Genomic DNA, 11,281 nt, shown 5'->3' with positions numbered 1-11,281 from the left:
GCGCTCGCCGCCGGAGGAGCGGCGCTGGCTGCCGTCGTCGTCCGGCGCGCCGCCGGGCCCGGACGGCGACGACTTCGACGACGACTACCGCGTCGTGCTGTCGACGCGCGAGACCGCGCGCGACCGCCGGCGCCGGCCGCGGGGCTCGCGGCTCGCGGCGCGCCTCGGGGGCCGCCGCGACGACCTCGAGCGCGCGGCCGTCGACGCGGCCCGGGCCCGCTTCGACGTCGGCGTGCGGCCGCTCCTCGAGGACGACCTGCGCCGCGACCGCGGCGCGCCGCGGTCCGTCGTCGACGGCGCCGCCGCCGCGGGCCGCGCGGTCTTCGACGCGGCCGCGCGCCGCGTCGCCGCCGCCGCCCACCGCGCGGCGCTCCGCGCGGCGCGCGGCGCCTTCCGCGGCTCGCGGCCCCTGGCCGCCGCGGACCTCCACGCGCAGATGGACTACGCGAAGATCCGCGGCGACCTCCGCGCCTGCGCGGCCCGGTCCCTCGCGGCCCTCGCCTCCTAGGGCGCCGCCCGCGGCCCGAGGGGACCGGGCGGTCGCGCCTCCGAGACGCGCCGCCCGCGGCCTCGGCCCGAGGCGCGCGGTCAAACAGGACGCTTAGCGCGCTTCAGGAGTCGAATTCGTCGGGGAAGGAGCCGCCCTGGGGCGCGCCGAAGGCGGAGACGATGCCGGACATGAAGGACTCCCACTTGCACTTGGCGCCGAAGGCGCCGGCGAACTCGTCGAAGAGGACGGGCTCGGGCAGGCAGGCCGAGCCCGCGAGCTGGCCGTTCTTGGGCGGGAGGCCGAGCTCGGCGTCGTCGTCGTCGTCGTCGTCGTCGTCGGAGAAGTCGTCGTCGGCGTCGCGCGGGCCCGCGAGCGGGCCCCGGGGCATCGACGCCGTCGCGCGCACGTAGTCCACCAACACCGCCGTCTTCCGCAGGAGCTCGCCGTTCTCGTGCTCGAGGCGCGTGAGCTTCTCGCCCATCTCCGCGGCGCCCGCGGCCGGGTCGCCGTCGCCCGCCGCGTCGTCGCCCGCCGCCGACGACGCCTCGTACTCGCCGCCCGTCGCCGGCTTGTCGCGCTTGCGCATCGACGGCACGCGGACGCCGAAGATCTTCTTGCCCCGCTTGCCCGCGGCGCCGGACGCCGTCGACGCGGCGTCGGACGCCACGGACGCCGCGTCGTCGCCCCGGCCGCCGCGCTCCGCCGCGCGCTGCTCGCTCAGGACCTTCTCGCGCATGAGCTCGCCCGCGAAATCCGCGCACTGCGCGTGGGCCGCCTGGGCCTCGCACGCCGCGAGCAGCACGGCGCGCTGCTGCTTCATGAGCTGCGCGTTGCGCTTCTTGAGGTAGGACAGCTGCTCGATGAGCGCCGCGCGCTCGCCCACGTGGAGGAGGCCGTCGCTGTTGGGCGGCACGGCGTCGAGCGTCGCGCGCCGCACCCACTGGTCGTAGGTCAGGGGCAGGCCCCGGGAGCCGGACATCGTCGCCGTGTTTCTGGGGTGTGGTCTGTTTATGGGCGCGCGGGGGGGGTCCTAAACGCTTAGCTTTCGGCCGGTCCGCCGCAGCTCATCGGCTGTCGAAACAGAGGCAGCGAGGTGACGAAAGAGCTTGTTGCCGTCAATATCGGCCTCGGCCGCGCGGCGCGCACTCGTAGGTCCCGAGGCTTATCCTGCCTCTGATACTCAGAGCGTGGGGCTCTTCCAATCGTCGGGCCTAGTTCGGTCGCAGTCGAAGAACAAAGTTCGGACGATGCTGGCTCGCTCGCGGTCGCGGGCTGGAGATGCTCGCGCCCGCTCGCGGCGCGCGGCGCGAGCGCGCCACCAATCCACGCAGGCCCCTGGAGCCAGCCCGTAACCGACGAGACTGCCGATGCCACTTTTGCGCCTGGGCTACACCCCGTGAGAGCTATGCTCGTTTAGCGATTGGATCGATTGCCACAGAGGCTCCACAGGCTCGAAGAGCAGGCTTTGGAGCTTGAGGAGCGACGAGTCGCCGCTTGACCCCGCCATGTCCGACCTCGTTCTCCGCTTTCACGCGTCGGAATGTGGCGTCATAGACGCGTCGCCGACGCCCGAGACCGCCTCGGGCGGCGTCAAGGTCACCCCGGACGACGCCGAGATATCCGTCTGCCAATACGGCGCCTGCGACGCGAGCGAGGTTTTTCCCCTCGCCTGTTGCCAGGCGTTGGTCTGCGCGTCGTGCGTCTCCAAGCACGCCGACGCCGCGGGCCCGCTCTTTCGCTGCCCGTTCTGCTCGCGAGCGGACGAGACGTTCTTTGAATGCGTATCCGCGCGGGGCGCGCTCGTCCAGCGGACGGGCCCCCGCCCCTACTACGCCAACGCCGCGATCCGGCCCGTCAAGCTCCTCTGCGACGCGAGCGCGTGCGCGTGCCCCCGGGGCCGCGAGTTCGACTCGCGCGCCCGGACGTCGACGGCCCGCGTCTCACTCGGCGGCGACGACGCCTGGGCCCTGCGCGCCTGCGACACCTGCGGCCAGAAGGCGCGCCACGAGCGGTGCGGCGGCGGCGGCAATTGGACGTGCCGCGACTGCGGCGGCGAGGAGCCCGAGTCCGCGCCGGCCGCGCGCGGCCTCGTCGATTCCGCCGCGTCGATTCCGCCGCGAGGCCTCGCGGACGACGAGGAGGACCCGCGGCACCCCGTGCTCAGCGACGCGATGGCCGCCGTCGTCGGCGTCGGCCGCGCGAACCACTTCCGCCTCGTCAAGCTCCTCTGGAAGTACATCAAGAAGCACGACCTCCAGAACCCGGCGAACAAGAACGAGATCGTCTGCGACGCCGCGCTCAAGGCCGCCTTCAAGAAGGACAAGGTCACATCCTTCGGCATGTCCAAGCTCCTCTCCGCGCACATGCATCGGGAGCACGACTCCTTCCTCGCCCGGGCGCCCGTCGTCGACTACGCCGAACTCGAGCGCTCCGACGTCGACGAGTCGGACGCCGAGGACGTCGCCGGCGCGGTCGAGGACACGCCGCGGACGCGCCGCGCCTTCTCGGAGCTCGCCGACTACCTCGCCGCCAAGGGCCTGTCGCGCGGCGTCGTCACGAACTGGAGCGTCACGACGAACCAGCGCGGCGACGCGATCTTCCTCGACCCCGCCGGCCGCATCTTCCGCTCCAAGGCCGAGGTCGCGCGCTTCGCCAAGGCCGCGGCCGACGCCGAGGACCGCGCGGCGGACGACCGCCGCGTCGAGGCGGCCCGGCCGCCGCCCGTCGTCGAGGCGGCGCCGCCCGCGGCCGACGCGGAGGGCCTCCTCTTCGAGGGCGACGCCATCGAGGCGCGGTGCCGCGGCGGCGCGTGGTACCCGGGCCGCGTGGCCTTCGTGCACGACGGCGGCGGCGCCATCGACGTGGCCTACGACGACGGCGACGCGGAGGCGCGCGTGCCGCGGGCGTTCGTGCGCCCGCTCGCCCGGCGCCGCGCGGCGGCGCGGTCGGGCCTCGCCGGCGCGAGCGCCGCGGCGCTCGCGCCGGGCGCAAAGGTCGAGATCTACTGGGACGGCGACGACGCCTTCTACGCGGGCACGGTGACGCGCGAGCGCGACGGCAGGGTCGAGGTCGCCTACTGCGACGAGTCCACGGAGTGGCTCCGGCTCGCCGCCAAGCCCCTCGCGGCGGGCGAGGCGCCCGTCCCGGGAGCGCGCGGCGTCCCCTTCCGCGTCATCGACGAGCTGCCCGCGGCCACGTGCGACGCGGAGACGTCGCGGGCGTCCGCGCTCGAGGAATGGCGCCGGACCCGCGCGGCGGCGGCCGCGCCGACGCCGCCCGACGCCGCGGCGCCGGTCCCGCCCGCGGCGCCCGTCCACGTGCTCCTCGCCGCGCCCGCGCCCGCGGCGTCGCCGGGCTCGCCGGCCCCGCCCGGCCGGAAACGCGACGCGCCGACGCACTGCGACGACTCGTCGTCTTCGGAGGCGGAGGAGCACGGCGCGGCGGAGGCGCTCAAAAAGAACAGCTCTTGGCCGTCGACCGCGGCGCTGGCCGCGCTGCCGCCGCTGCCGCCGCCTCCCGCGCTCCCGGCCGCGCCGCCGCCCGCGGCCGCGGCCGCCGCGCCGCGTCCGCTTCTGGTGGCCGCCGAGGCCGAGCTCCACGGAGGCACCGCGGAGGAGGAGCAGGCCGCGCCGCGCTTCTGCGTGCCCCAGTTTCTCGGCTCGAAGGACGTCGCGGGCGCGCGCGCCGCGTCGGTCCAGTTCTTTGACCAGGCTTGGGCCTCCACACGCGACGGCGAGCCGTGCCCGCCGGCGCGCTACGCGGGCTGGTCTGTCGTCCTCACGGGCAGCGCGTCTCAGCCGACCGGTTTCGTCGACGGCGCCGGTGTCGTCTATTGGAGGCGGAAAGATGCGGCGCGAGCGATGGGCATCCTGGACGGCCCGCTCTCGGAGCGCGCAACATCCCATTTTTCGAAATACGCCACGACGCCCTTCGGCGCTCAGCGCGCGCTTCTCCTCGAGTCGGGCACGCCGGCCGCGCCGCCGGCCGCGGCCGCGGCCGTCGCGCCGCATCCGCTTCTGGTGGCCGCCGAGGCCGAGCTCCACGGAGGCACCGCGGAGGAGGAGCAGGCCGCGCCGCGCGGTATGCCCCACTTTCTCGGCTCGAAGGACATCGCGGGCGCGCGCGCCGCGTCGGTCAAGTACTTCGACCAGGCTTGGGGCTCCACGCACGACGGCGAGCCGTGCCCGCCGGCGCGCTACGCGGGCTGGTCTGTCGTCCTCACTGGCGTCGCTTCAGAGCCGACGAAGTTCGTCGACGGCGCCGGTTTCGTTTACCGGACGAAAAGCGACGCCGCGCGAGCTATGGGCGCCCTGGCCGGCCGGCCCTCGGAGAGCTCAATGCGTGAGTTTTCGAAATACGCGAGGACGCCCTTCGGCGCTCAGCGCGCGCTTCTCCTCGAGTCGGGCACGCCGAGCCCGCCCGCGGTGGTGCCGCCGCCGCCGCCGCCGCCGCCGCCGCCGCCGCCGCCGCCGCAGGCAGCCTCGCCGTCGCCGCCGCAGCGGGCGGCGTCGCCGCCGCTGGCCTCGCACCCGCTGGACGCTATCGCGCTGGCCGCGCAAAGATTTGGGCTGAGCCTGCCCGCGCCGGCCGCCGCGCCGCTTGCCGCGCCGCCGGCCGCGCCGCCGGCCGCGCCGGGCCCGCCCGCTCCGTGCGTCGTGGCCGCGGAGCAGCTCGCCGCGGCCGTCGCGCGGGCGGAGCGCGCCGAGGCGCAGGTCGCCGAGCGCGACGAGACGATCCGCGGCCTCCGGGACACGATCCACGGGCACGAGCGGACGATCCGCGAGAGCGCGCAGACCGTCGCGGCCCTCGAGGCGCGCGCGCGCCGGGCGGCGTCGGCGCGGCCGCCGCCGCGCGGATCTGGCGCCATTCTAGACCTCGAGGCCGAGCTCCACGACGACAACGCGGAGGAACAGGCCGTGGGCAGGTCCCTGAAGCAGCTGGCGCGGCACCTGCCGCTCTTTGTGGGCTCGGACGACGTCGCGGGGGCGCGCGCCGGGACGGTCCAGTTCTTCGATCGGGTCTACGCCACGACGCACGACGGCGAGCCGTGCCCGCCGGCGCGCTACGCGGGCTGGAGCGTCGTCCTCACCCGCACCGCGTCGAAACCGACGAGATTCGTCGACGGCGCCGGCGCCGTCTACAAGTCGCGCAGCGAGGCCGCGCACGCGATGGGCATCCTCGCCGGCCAGCCCTCGGAGCTCGCTCCGGTGGACCAGAAATGGGCGGAGACTCCCTACGGCGATCGGCGCGCGCTTCTCTTCGAGCCGGGCGGTGTGAGCTCGCCCGCGGCGCCGGCCTCGCCGACGCCCGCGGCGGCGCCCTCGCCGCCGCCACCGCAGCGGGCAGCGCCGCCACCGTCGTTGGCCGCGGCGGAGGCACCGCCGGCGCTGGAGCTGGAAGTCGCGGACGAGGAGGAGCCCGCCGCTCCCGCCGCGGAGGCGCCGCCGGCGCCGCCGGCGCCGCCGCCGGACGTCGCGGACGAGGAGGCGCCCGCCGCTCCCGCCGCGGCGCCGGCGCCCGCGGCCGCGCGGCGGCCCGCGGCGCGCGCGAAGCCCAACCGCGTCGCGTTCACGTGCACGGACGGCGACCCCGTCCTCGAGAGCCGGCACGGCCGCGCGCAGCACGTGTCGAGCGGCGGCCTCGTCGTCGCCGAGAGCGCGACGGAGGCCGACGTCCTCGTCACGGGCCCCCGGCTCCAGGTGAAGACGAGCCTGGCCATCGCCGTCGCGCGCGGCGTCCCCGTCGTCACGACCGCGTGGCTCAAGGAGTGCGCGAGCCGCGGCTTCGCGGAGCCCCGCGCGGAGCACGCGTCGCGCGACGCGGCCTTCGAGAGGCGCCACGGCCTCGACCTGGGCGTCCGCGCGCCCGCGCGGTTCGAGAAGCGCTACGCCGTCGCCGTCGAGGCCGGCTACGCGCTGCCCGACAAGCCCCGCTACAGGGCCGCCGCGGAGGCCGCCGGCGCCGTCTGGATCCGCAAGGCGGGCCTCGAGGCGGACCGCGAGCTCCTCGAGCTCGGCGACGCGACGGCGTCGACGGCCGCGGGCCTGCGCATGCGCCCGGAGGACTTCCTCGTGGCCATCCTCCGCCGCGAGGACCCCGCGGACTTCGTCGCGCGCGCGGTCCGGCCCGTCGCGCGCGGGAGGCAGAAGCGGGGCGCGCCCGCGCCCGCGGCCGCGACGCCGCCGAAGCGCAAGGCCGGCGCGCGCGCGCCGCCGAAGCGGTCGTCGAAGCCCGACGTCGTCGACCTCGCGGCCTCCCCCGCGAAGAAGCGCAAGGTCGACCCCGAGGTCCTCGCGCCCGTCCTCCTCCGCCGCGGCTGGACCGCGGTCTCGACCAACGGCCACTCGCGCTGGGTCGACCCGACCGGCGCGACGTTCGGCACGCTCGCCGCGATCCTCCGCGCGCACCCGGAGCTCGAGGGCGCCCGCGCGTGACTCCCCTTGCCTGCACTGTACATGAGTCCTGCTCAGGAGTGCGAGGGTCGCACTGGTAGTCGCCTTAATGCGACTCTAAACGTAAGACTCCCGGCGGCAGGATGTGGGAGGTCGGATGGCTCCGAGGGACGCCTCGAGGGGCTGACAGGACCGGCGAGTCGCCACAGCGTGGCTCCAGAGTCACAGCTTCGTCGTAAAGGTCAATTGAGCAAAAGCCGAGCTGCAAGCGCGTCGCGAAGGTCGCCCCCGGCCATGGCCGAGCTCGGAGGTGAACCGCTCCGGGTCGGCGAGGCACCTACGACCGACGACGAAGGCGCTGAGATGTCCACCGTCGACGACGGCGCCGAGATATCCGTCGTCTGCAATATCTGTTGCGAAGCGACCGAGGTCTTCCCCCTCGCCTGTTGCCGGAACTTGATCTGCTTTTCTTGCGTGTCTAAACACGCGGAAACGGCGAAGTCCACTTTTCGCTGCCCGTTTTGCAAGTGCGACGACGCGACGTTCTTCGACTGCGTCTCGGCTCGAGGCGTAGTCCAGCGGACCTCAGGTCTCCCCGATTACGCCAAGACCAAGATCAGCCACCCCAAGCGCGAGTACGTAACAGCGTCCCGTATCCCGAGCAATCATGTCGGTGCGCGTTCGAACGCGCGAAAACTTCGCGAACGCGTCGAATTCGCAGGTGCGAGGCCGCGAGCGCGTGCGCGTGCCCCCGGGGGCTGATGTTCGACTCGGACAAGATGATGAAGATTCGCGGATCACAAGGCGGCGAGGACGGCTGGGCCCTGCGCGCCTGCGACACGTGCGGACAGAACGCGCGGCACGAGCGGTGCGGCGGCGGCTACGTTTGGACCTGCGGAGCCTGCGGTGGCGGGCCTCTGAGCGTCGCTTCGTCCGAGGAGGCCGCGGCCGCTTCAGCCACTTCGACGCCCGTCGTCGACCGGCTCTTGGTGGAAGCCGCCGTCGAGGCGAAGTGGCGCGGCGGCGAGAGATGGTGGCCGGGCCGCGTGGCCTTCGTGCGCGAGGACGGTGCGTTCGACGTGAAATACGACGATGGCGAGGAGGAAGAGCGGGTCCCTGCTTACTTCGTGCGTCCGCTCGCTCGCGCGGGGGGGCGCTTGACCAGCGGCACTTTTGTGATTGTATACTGGAACAACGAAGACGGCGGCGGCGAGTGGTATCCTGGGACGATAAAAGGAAAGTGCCCCCACAGTTCCAAATTTCAAATCTCCTACGTCGACGGCGAGTTCGCGGCGGATTATCTTACGGGCAGCTCTGGCGTCGCCTACCGCTTCATTGATCAGCTGCCCGCGGCGGAGGACGACGACGACGCTCGGAGTGAAGACGAGGGCGCCGCGCTCGCCGAGGAACAGCGGACGGTCGCGCTGCCGCCGCTGCCGCCGCCTCCCGCGCTCCCGGCCGCGGCGCCGCGTCCGCTTCTGGCGGCCGCCGAGGACGAGCTCCACGGCGGCATCACGGAGGAGGAGCAGGCCGTGCCGTTCCGCGTGCCCCACTTTCTCGGCTCGAAGGACGTCGCGGGCGCGCGCGCCGCGTCGGTCCAGTACTTCGACCAGGCTTGGGCCTCCACGCACGACGGCGAGCTGTGCCCGCCGGCGCACTACGCGGGCTGGTCTGTCGTCCTCACGGGCGGCGCGCGGGAGCCGACCAATTTCGTCGACGCCGCCGGTGTCGTCTATCGGAGGCGGAAAGATGCGGCGCGAGCGATGGGCATCCTGGCCGGCCCGCTCTCGGAGCGCGCAACATTCCAGTATTCGAAGTACGCGAAGACGCCCTTCGGCGATCAGCGCGCGCTTCTCCTCGAGCCGCCGCCGCAGGCAGCCTCGCCGTCGCCGCCGCTGCCGTCGCCACCGCCGTCGTCCCATGTGCAGACGCAGAAGCGGGAGAGCGGCATGGATGTCATCGACGGCTTGGAGATTGTGGCCGAGGAGGCACCGAGCCACGTGCGGCAGTCCTTCGCGCTCGCGGACGCCCACGCGTCGACCGTCGCCGAGCTCGAGGAGACCATCGTCGCTCGCGACGAGACGATCGTCGCGCGCGAGGCGACCATCGCGAGGCACGAACGGACCATCGCGGCGGACGCGGCGACCATCGATGCGCATGAGGAAACCATCGCCGCGCGCGACGAGGCCATCGCCGCGCGCGACGAGACCATTGCCCGACTCAAGCGCCGGCTCCGCGACTACGAGCAGCCGGCCGCTCCCGCGAGACCGCCGGTCTCGCGGCCGGCGGCGGAGGCGCAGAGGAGATCTCGACCGGTCAAGCCGGGAAAGCAGCAGCGCGGCACCGCCGCGCGGCGACCTCCGCCGCCGCCGCCGCCCGCCGAACCCGAAGTCATCGACCTCACGAGCGACGACGAGCGCGCCGCGCCGAGGAAGAAGCCTCGGAAGGAATGAGGGAGGGCGCCCGCGCGTGACTCCCCTTTCCTGAACTGTACATTAGTCCCGCAGTAGTGCGTCGGAGGTGGAGGACCAGGAGTCCTATTAGGAAGGTCATCAGGAGCGGCCCCTGAGAGCGTCGCCTTCAGCGAGGGGTTGCACATGTGCGCAATCAGATCGCAATCACACACAGAGCGCCGGAGCCACATTCGTGATGAGCGCCTTCGACGTCGCGGACGGCGAAACCTCGGACGCCGCGCGTTTCGTCGACTTCACGGAAGCCGAGCGCTCCGATGTCGCGCCGACAGTCGCGGCGAGTACGCCCGCGGGGCTCTGCGTGGGAGCGACCAGTGCCGAAACCAACCATAGGCGTAGGACCCCCCAATAGAAGTATTATTTATTATTCTGAGGCGGGACGCGTTACTACTCTGTACGTAGACCGCGCGCGCGCGTGGTCCGGTGAACCTCAATTTCGTTCGACCCTCGGCAAAATCGGTCGAATATATCATACCGAGTCAACCACGCCTCGTTAAATTGTCTAATCGCATCGATTCCGACGCGTTTCAGGCGCGGGTCGCGGGTTCGGGCCGGGGAAACGTAGAGAGATAACTTCAACATTGCACTGATCGTGCAAACTTTTTGACCGAGGACTATTCGGATTTTATTTTGGTTTCGGCACTGGGAGCGACGGTGAAGAAGAAGTTCGAAGGCTTCGGCGCGCAGCTCTGGTCCGGCGAGGTCACGGCCGTCTACGAGGCGGCGGGGACCTTCGACACGCTCTGGGAGGACGGCGAGGAATTGGTTTTCGACTTTGGCGAGGCGCGCGCGATGCTCGACGCGGCGGACGCCGAGACTTCTTCGGTCGACGGTCTCGAGATCGTGGCCAGAGAGGCGCCACTGCCAGACTCGGCGTCCCGCGATGACGCCGCGCCCAAGCCCAGGGCCACGGGGACAAGCAACCGCGCGCGGTTTGGCTTGGGCCATCCCCACGCGCTCTTCCGCGGCCCGCGGACCGTCGAAAGCGCGCGCGCCGCGATGGTCCATTTGGTCGACGGCCTCTACGGCGCGAGCCACGGCGGCGCCCGGTGCCCGCCGGACCTCTACGCGGGCTGGAGCGTCGTCCTCACGCGCCAGGCTACGGAGCCGCTCCGGTGGGTGGACGGCGGCGGCCGCGTCTGGCGCACGCGGAACGACGCCGCGCGCGCCATGGGCCTCGTGCGCGAGCTGGGCCCGCCCAAGCGCCGCCCCAGGGACCAGCACTGGGCGAAGACGCCCTTCGGGAACCGGCGCGGGCTCCTGCGCGAGGGGAGCGCGGCGGCGGCGGCGGGCGGGTCGGACCTGCCGGCGGCGCCGCCGCCGGGTGATTTGAGCCCGCCCGCGCCGGCGAATGAAAAATACACTCAAGGGTCCAATGTGCTTCGCGTTCTCGACTTGAACGATGTCGCTGGCGCGCGCGACCTCTCGGTCCAATTCCTCGATCAAGTCTACGGAGCCGCGCACGGAGGCGCGCCGTGCCCGCCCGCGAAATACGCGGGCTGGTCCGTCGTCCTCACCGGCGTCGCTACGGAGCCGACGAAGTTCGTCGACGGCGCCGGTTTCGTTTACCGGACGCGGAACGACGTCGCGCGGAAGATCGGCGTCCTGGCCGGCCCGCTCTCGGAGCGCGGAAATTGCCGGAATTCGATGTATGCAAACATGCCATACGGCGACCGCCGCGCGCTCCTCCTCGAGCCGGGTGGCCTAGGCTTGCCCGCGTCGCCGGCCGCGCCGGCCGCGGCGGCGGCGCCGAGCCCGGCCGCGGCGGCGCCGAGCCCGGCCGCGGCGGCGCCGGCCTCGCCGCCGCCGGCCTCGCCGCCGCCGGCCGCGCTACCCGAGGGCGACGGGCTCGAGGGCGGCGTGGATATCATCGACGGCTTGGAGATCGTGGCCGAGGAGGCACCGAGCCACGCGCGGCAGTCCTTCGC

General features: G+C 73.1%; 2 protein-coding genes across 2 annotated transcripts; one reads left to right on the top strand and one right to left on the bottom strand.

Moving 5' to 3' along the window:
* Nucleotides 1-611: 611 nt before the first annotated feature.
* On the bottom strand, nt 612-1,469 carry AURANDRAFT_61150 (hypothetical protein; the record flags this gene model as incomplete). The annotated part of the gene is made up of 1 exon (XM_009034762.1): nt 612-1,469. The coding sequence occupies one exon, from the start codon at nt 1,467-1,469 to the stop codon at nt 612-614; it is 858 nt and encodes a 285-aa protein (XP_009033010.1).
* A 526-nt stretch (nt 1,470-1,995) lies between these two features.
* Nucleotides 1,996-9,692, top strand: AURANDRAFT_61149 (hypothetical protein; the record flags this gene model as incomplete). The annotated part of the gene is made up of 5 exons (XM_009035175.1): nt 1,996-4,701; nt 4,966-6,920; nt 7,604-7,750; nt 8,135-8,948; nt 9,687-9,692. 5 exons carry the CDS (start codon nt 1,996-1,998, stop codon nt 9,690-9,692), a joined length of 5,628 nt encoding a protein of 1,875 aa, XP_009033423.1.
* Nucleotides 9,693-11,281: the final 1,589 nt, after the last annotated feature.

The sequence above is a fragment of the Aureococcus anophagefferens genome (genome assembly GCF_000186865.1).
Source record: "Aureococcus anophagefferens unplaced genomic scaffold AURANscaffold_2, whole genome shotgun sequence".
In the NCBI taxonomy this organism is placed as follows: Eukaryota; class Pelagophyceae; order Pelagomonadales; family Pelagomonadaceae; genus Aureococcus; species Aureococcus anophagefferens.
The sequence above is the reverse complement of the archived record's forward strand: the minus strand, read 5'-3'. Positions and strand labels throughout refer to the sequence as shown.